We start from the raw sequence: 12220 nt of genomic DNA, 5'->3' as shown, positions 1-12220 counted from the left end.
TATTCATGAGGACTGGAGCTGTTCTGGTCAGAAATACTCAAGGGTGGAGTCCTCAGGAAGCCCTCAGCTGCATAAGCAGAGAAGTAGAAACTTGAGGCTTGCAATTGTCGTTCTGCTCGTAGGGAAAGTGGAGCTCCTACCTGTCTTGATATTTTCAGAAATGGTTTTCTCACCCCTGTGCTCACCTAGGCCTAGTCATTGCTTTCCCAGTATGCTAGGTCTGTGGCATTCACGTGAATAGTGTTTCTGATTGCTTTTACAATATCTAGGATAGAGGAATAGCAGCACTAATGTTTCAGTCTTTAAAACATCTGCTGCCAGCCTGGGGCTAGAAAGAAACATTACTCACAAGCATTGTTATTGCATATTCACCAATAATGATAATGTTATACTTTCCTGATAGCCATTTCCATTGATTTTGGTTGCAGACAGGACACTTCAACAGTTGGAGCACTCATCTTACGAAAGTTTAATGTAGAAAATACAAAGACAGAGGTATTCTTCCCTTAGTTTAAAAATAGAGGTGGAATCTCACTAAGCATAAAAGAGCTTCTGATTATAACTGATTATGTCTTTTTCAGGCTGTGGTGGTATTTTCCAGGCTACCAGTGGGGAAATCCATTCTCCCAACTATCCTGAACCTTATAATAACAACACTGATTGTTCTTGGGTTATCCAAGTTGACTACAGCCACAGAGTCCTATTGAACTTCACGGATTTTGACATTGAAAAACACAATTCGTGTGACTATGACTATGTTGCAGTAAGTAACAACAGAAATTTCAAAAGTTTCCTTATTGAGTCTGGTGAAATACTTGCAAAAGAGGAAGCTTGCTGTGCAACCTAGGCTGCAGTTAGTTTCAGAATGGTAGTTGCACAGTCATATTTATTCACTGATGAGCTAAGGCTTACATTTACAGCTAAATAGTTATGATCTAGTTCCCTTTGCTTCACCAGTGAAACAGGCCTCACTTCTGCATTCTTCCAGGTTCCCACTTATATCTGTAAGGATCTTTTCTTGAAAGCAATGCATTCTGCATCCTGGCACCATATTTTTCCTTTTCTTGGTGTGATTTGTAGTTAGTACAGCATCAATAACCTCATACATAGATGGCTGTTATTATGACACCCTTCCCCATTTATAGTGCAGTTTACCACAGCTTGCTCCAAGCCATAGGATGAACTGCCCACATATGGATTGCCCAGACTCTGTTACATGCTCAGGAGAGAGGGAGGTCTACATCCAGAAGGAATTCCGACTGACGGTTTTCCTTTATGTACGCCCTGTGTATTCAGGTGCTCCTCAGCTGTCTGTTTCATTGCTTGATTAGAGCTGCTGCTCTCTTAAAAGCTTCACACTGATGTTTGTTTACGAACTTTTGTTGATGTCACAGAGATTCAAGTTGCTGCTCAATCAGTGCGTGACAATGAAGAATCCTCCACATCTCCACTTGGCCTTTTGGGAGCAGGGCCATGAAATCCTGACCTTTGATGTCAGATTGCACTTCACTCAGTACAAAGGCATGTGTGATCACTACCAGTCAGATAAAGCACTGTCGCTATAGCCCAAAATACAGCTTTCCTCTCCTTGATAAACTATCATTCACAGAGAACTCAATTTGGCAGGAACCGAGACTCTTGAAAACAGCATCAGTTTTAACAGCATTGCCTCGTAAAGATTTTTTTATACTTAATCAGAAACAAGAAAATATGTCCCCCTTTTGCTGAGCAGAACTGGAGATTTAATTTGGCCACAAAGCATCTTTGTACAATAACTGTTCATTTTTTATGGTTTTGAAGCATAGGGAAATATGGTTATGTCTTTTTATTTAAATTGTTTAACTACATTGGGGAATCATGGAAAGGGAAAGTGTATTGGAAAAATTTCCAAGTCTTCTGTGATATCACACAGAAGCAGAAAATCAGATTGCCTGACAAACATGGGCCATCTGAAACAGCAGTACTGGTAACAATGCCAAAAATTTTTTGCAAATTAAGGGCTAAATTCTGAAAAGACCTGATATACAAGTTTCTCTTTTAAACCTGATGCAAATGAATGTATGTACCTATCTAAACACTGTAGATTACTCAGCTCCGTGAGCTCCCTGCTCCTTGTGTTACAGGCACAACTCCCACTACCTTTATAGGCCAGCTACAGGCACTGGGTTTTCAGTCACTGAAAGGCAGCAGTCCTTCCGCTGGCAGAGGAGATGGCTGCGGCAGAGCTCTTCCCACAGCAATGCCGTGCCACCCCTTTTCCTCCGTTGTCCTCCAAGTTTCTGTTGTTTGCTTCTGCTTCTTGGTTGATTTGGTGTAGTGGAGGAAGTCGCCCATCAGCCCCAGCTGTGCAAACACAACTGAAGCAGCAGTGTGAGCACGGAAGGAGATCTGAATTTAATGCAGGCATCAATCACTGCCCACCAAGTGGAGAGTGGTTTGAAAATGGATAAGGGAGAATGCTGATCTGAAGCCAAGAGAGAACGAAGTGCTCTGAGGCTCTGGTGTATGAGGCAGGGAAGAGCTCTTCAGTGCTAATGTAGGGGGACCAGCAGGGCAAGAAAAGAGTGGATGGGATTTCTTTCTCTGCCTGATGTGCCAATAAGCAGAAAATCACTTGTTGACAACACCTGGATGTGATTTGGATTCATCTCTTTCCAAGGCTTGCTATATCCTCACATGGTAATAGGAGAGCAGAGTGAAGGGACAGAGAGTGCCTGGAAATGTATAAGTAGATATCTGACTGTGAATAGTTTAGGGATTGTATTCCAAAAGCTGCATAAATGGAAAATATGGACAGCTAAGGAAGTTGGTGGGTTGTTTTTCTCTCTCTAATATAGGAAAAACTATGTGCATGAGTAACACAGTGGTTCCACCCTTTTCTATTTCTTAGATTTTTACTTATCTTTATGGATTTTATTTGCTCTGTGAGTTCTCTTGGGGCTCCTCTCCACCCTTGAGTGTATTAATGCCCTTTTCCTTCATCCTTCCCTTTCTAGACCAAGTATTTTTTCCTTGTGTTATGACTTGAGATTTTTTTTTTAATATTTCTACCGTAAATTCCTTTCTATGGGGAACACATGAAAATGTGTATTTTTCCTGTAATGTTTTCCATTGCGCATTTGTTATGTGAGCAAAATGGAGAGAAGGAAAACATTCATCGCTGCTGCTTCTTGGCTATGCTGCAGCTCCAAAGAGCCCAGTGCGTTTTTCAGTTCTGCTCAATGATTTCATATGTGAATCTGAGCACAGATCTAGGTTCAGCCAAATTAATTCTAAGCTTGCAGCGGTAACTCATGGTGTAACTGCTCTGAGCTCCCTCTAGAGTCAGTGGATGCAGAGCACAGTCCAGGCCATCAAAATGCACATTCTTCATTCACTTAGCTGCCTAAATTTAGTTGATTCTTCTGTTTCTATGTCTCATTTCTGTCACTTATCTGTTCTCAGAACAGATGAACATCTTTTTATCTGCTAAATGAGGACGTATAGCCTTTACTTTCTGTGATCTCAAAAATAACTCAGTTATATTCTGTAGAAAGTATAAGATTTTTTGAGAAGACTTTTTGCTGTCACCATACATAAGGAATACATTTTTAATTTCTCTACGTGTACTAGCCCATTTCTATCTGGAGTGTGTGTCTTACAACAAACAAATTTGTTTCTTGGAGGGAAAACAGAGGTAAAGAAATAGCAAATGCACTAATTCCCGAGTTGTTTGCCCATGTGTTTAACCATTCTTGTATCAAACACTACACCAGGGTGCAGGTCAGCAAGAATTTCAGGTATTTTGAGACTTGAGGAGGTTGTGGCTCGAAAAGCAGTGCTTGTAGCACAAGTCACTGAAAAGGGGGTGGAGAAATAGTTTGTTCTTTTCAGTGGCTTTGATTAAGTAAATTCTATTTTTCTTTCCTGTTGCAGTATAACAAGTAGTACACAGGATTGTAGAAATGTAAGCCTCTGGGAACTAGAGAAGAAGGTATGACCTAATTTATTCCAGGTGCTGCCAGAGAGGATCTTCCAAGAGAGAACAACTAGAAATATGTGGAGTTTTTATAGCTCAGAAGACAAAAAATACCTTCTTTTTGTCATGTGCTTTTGCAAAACTCAGGACACATTTGAAGAAGAAGGCAATGAGTCACTCAGTTACGTTCACTGTGGAAAGAGAAGAGGAGAGCAAGTTGCTGCTATGCGTAGTGCAAATGAAAACTTGGCTTTTAAGTACACAGATGCATCATTTTCCTTTACTCATGCAGCCACAGAAACGCATTTCTCAGATGTTTTCAAAATAACTTTAAGAAGCTGCAGAGAGACACAACTCTTTCTTGAACTAGTGTGTGAATACTGTTGTTTCTGATCCAGATTCCAGACTGAAATCCTCCCTGTAAAATAGTTTAAGCTAATAAATAGCAAGTGAGCAAAAATGATGCAACCATACAATATCCATGTGTTACTGTTCCTTCTTGACTCGTAGCTGCCATAAACCATAGGACTTGCTGCTGTCTCTCACTAATGCTTTTGCTGAACTGTTGCTTGAATCGGATTTTTAGCAAGTCTAAAGGCTAGGAATCATCTCTGGGTTTCTGAAAGAGGAGGCAGTACTATTCTTCAAGCAAGCTGCCCAGAAACAGCAAATACACTTGATTTAGAAAACATTCCTCTGACTTCATGCTCTTCTCCCAATATTACCACAGAAAGACTTCTTTATTCCAGAAAGTTCTTGCAATTAAATGCCTACTTAGTCTCTTATGTTACTCATCCTTAATATCTTCCTGAGTGAGAAAGCTCAACTACTAGAGTCTTGCAGCAGTCCGTGTGTCAATAGTCATATCCTCAGCCGTGCAGAGTGGCACAGCAGTTTATGTGAACTGTAGTCAGGCCCTGTCTCTACGCTCTGTCAATGCAATGCTTATTCTCAGTTGTAGCATTCAGATAAAATCCTCTCACTACTGTCTAGGGAAAAACAGCACCTTAGTTCCTAAAGGTTATTTTGTTAGTCATTACTTTTTTTCACATTCCATGGTTTGTGGTTTTTAACTCCAGGTAGTCTAATTTATATACAGAATATATGTGCAGAGGAAGAATAAACACTGCACACTATGTATCAAAGGGCTGATTGTGGCAGGATACCAAGAGAGAAGAAAAAGGTTGAATGGATGGATATTTTGGGTCTCTCTACCAGGTACTCATTTTTACAGGCATTGCAGTACACCTAATGCTCGGTCACAAGGTCCCACACAGCTAGCTAGTGTTACAGGCCCAAGGGCAAAAGTTTAACTCATGAATACAGCATTGGCTATGTAGGTATGTCAGTGGATTGAGCAGGAGTTTTACCCTTTGTTTCTCAGCTCTGAGGCTTATTTGAGACAGGTCACCTTTCTCTCAGCTACTGTTTTTATATTTTTTTTCACTAATGTGCTGAAAGGCCTTTGAATACTGGAGGCAGAAATATTGCATTGTGTTATACAGTCTAGTTAGAAAATTTGAGTTCATCCGTGCTGCATTGGGCAGACTTGCTGGAATTTGAGGCATTTTGAAGTAAAAGAAGACAGTCGTAAGAAGTACATTTCTTTTAACCCAATGGCATTATTTTGCTCGAAGTGGGCTTTTACATAGCTTTAACATCCTAGCACCTGAATATCTTCCAGTCCTCCTATCCACATTTTTAGCCATGTTTTTCTCCATTTTGCTATAGGGTGCTGAGTCACAGGTTATATTAAATGATGTGCCTATGGTAATGCAGGACGTTAATGCTGAAACAGGAACTGAATTCAACTCTGGTTGCTGCCCAGTAGCCCAAAGGCTTTTCCTCTGTGGGTCATGCAACTTAGCTCACCACTTCTGAAACCAGGCACAAGGGCTCTCAGCCTGGCCCCATGGCGACAAACACAGCAGCAACAAATCACGTCTGCTGGAGTACTAGGAAAGATGAGTGGGACACTGAGACTGCAGCCATTTATCCCTCTCTGTAGTTTTTCTTGTTATAATTTTTATGTCGCTTAAGCTAGAAACTCATTGGTTTTAACTTCCCTGTCCTTCTCTTCCTGATTGTGAAACAGAGAGGAAGGAAACAAGTTATCAGCTATAAGGGGAAAAAAGAGAAGGAAGGCATTTATGGTAAAATTAAAAGTGAAGTTTTGTGAAACCATCTTTGCTTTCTTTCTCCTTTTTTTTTTTTTACTTTTCTTTACCCTCTGCTTAAATAACATTTCATGTATATCTGTGTAATTCAGCACTCTAAACCTATTATAAAGCATAGATATATGGACTCTGATCCTTGATGCTGGGTACATGTATCTAAAAACATCATCCTATTGTCTTCTCTTTTTATACGTAGTCATAGCTCCCACTGGTGCACTAGCTGCATGTTAGGGCCAATTTAGAGTTCTTAAATGAGGCAAGATGTAGGGTTTAACTGAATGAAAACTACAGGGGAACTCACATTAGCCATTAACAGAAAACCATAAATATATGGAGATACCTGGATTGTTAAAGGAGAGTTGCTTCCATACCAGATACACACAGAGAAAGGTGGTTACTTTATGCATTTTTGTTATAAAGGCTACAGTAGCTTCAGCCTGAAATACATGCATTTTTTGGAAATGGCCACAGAATTAAGATAGGCAATGTATAGTTTGTTTGCAGTGCCCACATCAGGGCTGTATCAAGATCAAAATGTATGAAATACATCATGAAATACATGAGTGAAGGAAATAAAAGTCTTCTTGATACTCCTACTGAAACCAAATACCTCATCTGATCTTTTCATAACAGGTTTTTGATGGTCCTAACCATGAAGCACCCCTTCTTAGCAAACTCTGTGGGTCACAGCATCCCACTCCTATCACATCCTCCCAGAACCTGATGTACATCCGGCTACACTCTGATACAACCATCCAGCACAGGGGCTTCAGTGCACGCTTCACTGAAGGTACTTTTGTCATTTACATTCACGCATATGTATCTAATCACCAGTTTATTTGTATTAGACACAATTTTTTAGAACAGCTGATAATGGGAAGTGTTGTTTCCATACATGCAGCACACCAGTGTGTATCTTTAATAAGACTGAATTTTTCTGAATTATGAATTAAAGAATTCAAAATCTAAGGATCATCTTAGATTCTGAAAAAAAATGTACTTTCTATAGTAAGGCATCTAGCACACATCAGCTACCTTTTATTCCTCTTCCCTAGAGGGTTAGCTATGTATAACGGTCCTGAGAAAAATGTGCAACAGGCAGTTTCTGCAGACCTAGTGACAAAATAACATTTTATATGTCTATCCATGCGCATGAGTCTGAAAAGCTATAAAAGAATTCTGTGTGGTGCTGCTGCTGAAGTCCATGGATTCAGGCATGCAAACCCTGCCAAACATCAACTATCCAATTTGTGGAGGACTAATTCGTGTTTTACATGGTTTACTTTTCAATGAAAAATTACACCAACTGGGCAGAATTTTTCATTAAATTAATTTTTCATTAAATTAATATTTGGTGATTGGTAATTTTATTTTGTTTTTTTCAGAATAACTTTGGAAACATTTTTTCCTCAAGATATAGCCATTTAATTTTTGCAGAGAAACTCTTTCTCTCATTTTCTTAGGATCCTTTTCACTATAAATTAGTACTTTTCCCAGAATTTCTTTTTCTGTGAAAATATTATGAAAAATTACAAAGAAAAGGAGGAATTTGCATCAGTAAAAATCTCAGGAACTCCAGTTATTGAGGTACTAGTTGGATACCTAATTAGGCGTTTCTGACTAACAGCTATGAGAGTCTAGTCTGTCAGACATTCTCAGAGCACATTTACTGGACTAGGCCCTGCACAAAACATGCCTGGTGAGCAAGTGCTCCCTACCTAGGATGTAGGCAACCTAGCTTCCCGCTTCCCGAGAAAACCCTGCAAGTCCCATCTCCTGCTGGATGTTTTAGGGAGCACAGGCCAACAAATGAATCTCAGTCTTAGGTACGTAACTCCCCACCCTGCTGTTTAAAGCGACGGTGTGTTAAACTCGGATATGGGGGGTTTGTGGTGAGTCAGTACGCTTAGAAATGAGGCATGGTAGCACTTGGCTCTGTTGGCCAAAGTTATGCAGCCAGCCAAGCTCTTGCATATGTGCAACATTTCACGCAATTGCAGTTTTGTTGACGCAGCTCACAAGAGGATCGTGCCAAAGCAATGTGATGCCATCCTTGGGCATTGCAAGGTTCTGGAGAGTTTCTTACAATTTTCTTCCTTCCTAGTTGCCAACAGGCGAATGATCAGAGAAATGGGTGTATGACTGCACTGCCCTGAAACCGAGTTATTCTGGCCCCAACATTGCTCTTCTGGGCTATGAGGAGCTGATAAAGATGAGATGTCTGTTCCCAAATCACTGGCTTCTCTCAGATAGCCAGCCAGGTGCAGCATGGCCTGTGGATCCAGGTCAAGAAAATACACATGGTCCTGGGAGCTAGTTCTTAAGTTTTTTTCTGGTAAATTACTGTCATGAATTTTATACTCATTTCACACGGATGTAGTATGTTACAGTTTATGCATTCATTTTCACTACAGAATCTAAGATATGTGGTTTGTATATATAAATATCTGTATGTGTATGTGTTTCATTCTAAAGCATGTGGAAGTTTCATAGAGTCAGATTCAGTTGGGGCAGCAATTTCCTCTCCTCTGTATCCTGCCAAATACCCAAACAATCAGAACTGCAGCTGGATTATTCAGGCTCAGGAACCATGTAAGTAAAAACATCTTTTATAGTTAGCTGGGATGACTAACATCCTCATCTTCTTTTCTGTAATAACAATAAAAAATTCCTTCTTTACTTCTATAGGAAGTTCTGCATCCTGGTAGTTGGAGAGTATGGCTCTCCTAATCTGTCCTAAATCAGATTTCACTGTAAAAGATTTAGTGCATAGTGAGGAAAACTGTTTAGAACTTTGTCGTCTTAGCTGATTTACTGTGACCCAAGTGTTGCAATTATAAATGGGGTGTTGAATACCGTGTGAAATTGGATTCATCTGTGAGAACATCTAAAATCTTATATATAATTAATGCACTTGTATTTAGCTGACCTTATTTTGGTCTGGATTTTTCAAGCCAGAGTTGTGTTAGATCAAATCTATGCTGTTAACATAAAAAAAAAAAGAAGCTTTAATTAAATAATGAGAAAAGGTACATAGGAATTTCAGTTTCAAATACAAATTAGAAAAATATAAACAAACTGGTCTTCTGTTCACAGATACAGCCTCAGATGTTCCTGTCTAATTTTAGACAGTTTATGATTGATTATAAAACACCAAATATTTTTGACCAGATACTGGTATTACCTTTAATACCCAATATTACCTTTACATTCTATAAGTTTCCTAAAAAATATTTACAATTGGGTAATAATATCCTGGTAACATCACTTAAAATAAATGTTTATTTTTGATAGCAACTACTGAACTTCTGCTGTTCATCTGATATTTAACCTTTGTTTTTAAAATCATAGAATGTTCCAACCACATTTATAAGTTTATTTTGCTAAGTTATAAAATGAAAATCAATTTGCCAAAGAAAACACCAAAACAAAAATCAGGATATAAGCAATACTTTCTTTTTAGCATAGGTTCTTATACAGATACATGAAAAGGACATCATCAAAGTGTTCCTCACGTACCCAGCATGTATTTTTAAAGATAATCTTTTCCTGGAACCAGGTTGAAAACTCATACATAACTGTTGTCTCCTGAATTACATCAGTATGAGAGGCCAGAAAAATGATGTATACGAAGTGGCCTGTGTATGTAGTGACTTTCTCCACTTACCGCCAGGACCACCACACACCACACATTCCAGTACACGTGGCTTCATGATGCCAGTCACAGCATTGCAGGGCATGGCCATATACAATAGATTTAGCCAATGGCAAACCACAGAAGAGTGACTGCTCTGCTTTTACTGAGAAGGCCAACAAGTCTCCTGCTCTTGCCACCCACTGTGTTTTTCCTTTTTACTTTGTATCCTGAGGACCTGCATTGATAGCTGTAATTGATTGACCGGACAGGACACAACGGAGTGCCGAACACACAGACTGTGCAGCTGAAAGCCAGTCAGCGGCACCCTGCTGAATGCAGCGCCTGGGTCCATGTCTGTCATTTCAGCTTATTCTAGCTAATTAATTGTAGCCCAGTGAGAAGTAAAATATTTGTGTCAAATTCAGGCTTGGTCAATGTGGGAGAAAACTTATTTATCATCTGAATCATGAGACTCTTTGTGACCTTCCTGAACTGCATAGGAGCTCTAAGGCCAGGATTTACTACTGTCACAGATTGGTGTTGAGGACAGCCTCTCTTCTTCCAGTTGTGACTTCACCTTTGTTCATATTGGACAAGCAAGAGCAATATGAGAATCAAAAATATCCTGAATCAGAAATTCTCTTTTTCAGGACGTAGCCTGCAGTCCAAGGGTGTGGAAAATCCAATTCTGTACAAATATAGCTGAGGGTAGTTAATGATCCTTTAACCAGTCCAACTGATGTATGCGGAATGTTACAAAACGATAAAAGAATCAGCTCTTTAGAAGCCTGGAGCAGGGCAGCATCAATCCACATTTTGTCTGGATCTATGGTATAGATCACAAAGGGACAGAAGGTCATGGATGTGTAGAAACAAGTTTTGTTTCTGAATGTGTGTAAATTTTCCATACTGTATTTGCTGACATATAATGAAACTGTTCAGATATTAGGAAACTTACATTTATGTGTATGTGTTAAATCCTACACTTCTAATGTTGATTGTACTAGAAAGTACTGAAATACGAAGAGATTTACCAGGACCTTTGCAGTAAGGATTAATACACTTCCATCACATCCACTCCACATATCAGGGATTAAACTACTTCAGTTGTGCTTTATGGGGACTGATTGACTTCAGGGGAGAAAAGAAAATGTTTGTTTACACATAGTTATTTCTCTGTAAAATGCCAGAATTCTTTTTAAGTTTTTACTCTTTGCTGTTGCCAGTTAACCATGTTTCACTCTCATTCACTGACCTGGACATTGAAAACAACAGACAAAACTGTACAACGGATTTTGTGGAGATTTTGGATGGGAATAACTATGAGGCTCCTCTTCGAGGTATTGCACCTTTCCCTTGTGTATTTCATATATAGAACTATACCCAAGGAGAAGATTTTCTGTGAGTGTCCTCCCGCTTCACGCATTTTCTTTGATAAAGGAAATTCCTTGGCTACTCTGGCCAGACGAGACCAGGGATGGAGGAGAAGTCTTCAGTGTGAATGGCATGATCCTTCCAGGCTTTGACTGTATTCCTACTCACCTGCAGTTTGGGGTTGACTCCAGCTGCCTTTTCCTTCCTGCTCAGCTGAACAATATTGGGAACCAAGCAATTCAGTTTAAACTGAATTCCCGTTAAACTGTACAAAACCATAGTGTAACCCACACTCATAAGCACAGTCCACACTAAACAGGTGAAGAAAGCTGCAGATTTCTGGGAGGACAAAAGGCATTTTCCTCGAGCCCCAGAAAGTCTGTCTTTCTGCTTTTTCCTGAATTTTCTACAGCTTTCTCCTGACATCTCTGTCCAGAGCCATCACCTTTGAGTGGTCGGAGCAGTGTGGAGCAGCAAAAGTCAGTGCTTGTACTGCCAGGAAGCCGTGAGAGAGTACTGGCCACAGGATGGTCCTGGCTCCCCTCACATCTCCGGGGTTGCCTCACATTCCTTGCTGGGAAATTCAGACTGTCTGTGCCTGATTATCTCTCCCTTACTACACTTTTGTATATGTTCCTTTGTCAGGAGTGGGGCTGCGCTCAATTTTAATGGTTTGTAACTAAGAGCAGAATTTGTTTTTTGATCTCCTACCCTTGGCTTTCACTTGGCAAGAGGTCCAGGATACTAGCTGCTATCTTTCTTTTTGCTGTCAGATACCTTTCTGCAAGATAATGATTCATATTCCTAATCTCCATGTTGCAATCCATTACAGGAGAACTGGTCTGTTATTTGTCACTTGTTTTTTTTCATCAGAAACCAACTGAGCGAAATGGAAACTACTGTCAGATCTATTTGATGGGATTTTTTTTTTCAGTTAGGCTGTAATTTCTGGATAGAGTGAGCACAAGGGAGCTCAATGACAGAACAGCCAGTGACTAGGTCTTCTGGAGTGCAGAAACTCCTTCCTCTATTAAAAAAAATTGCCACCGCAGTTGAGTTCTGTGCTAATGAAAT

At 39.8% G+C, this 12220-nt stretch overlaps 1 protein-coding gene across 1 annotated transcript in view; it reads left to right on the top strand.

Annotated features, from left to right (window-relative positions):
- CUBN (cubilin) overlaps nt 1–12220 on the top strand; it is a 151919-nt gene that overhangs the window by 79059 nt on the left and 60640 nt on the right. The window contains exons 31-34 of the mRNA XM_075417480.1: nt 582–763; nt 6769–6925; nt 8611–8727; nt 10999–11112. Coding sequence (XP_075273595.1) covers nt 582–763; nt 6769–6925; nt 8611–8727; nt 10999–11112 — 570 coding nt within the window. The remainder of the gene's footprint in view (nt 1–581; nt 764–6768; nt 6926–8610; nt 8728–10998; nt 11113–12220) is intronic.

This window comes from Opisthocomus hoazin, chromosome 4 (assembly GCF_030867145.1).
Source record: "Opisthocomus hoazin isolate bOpiHoa1 chromosome 4, bOpiHoa1.hap1, whole genome shotgun sequence".
NCBI lineage: Eukaryota > Metazoa > Chordata > Aves > Opisthocomiformes > Opisthocomidae > Opisthocomus > Opisthocomus hoazin.
The sequence above is the reverse complement of the archived record's forward strand: the minus strand, read 5'-3'. Positions and strand labels throughout refer to the sequence as shown.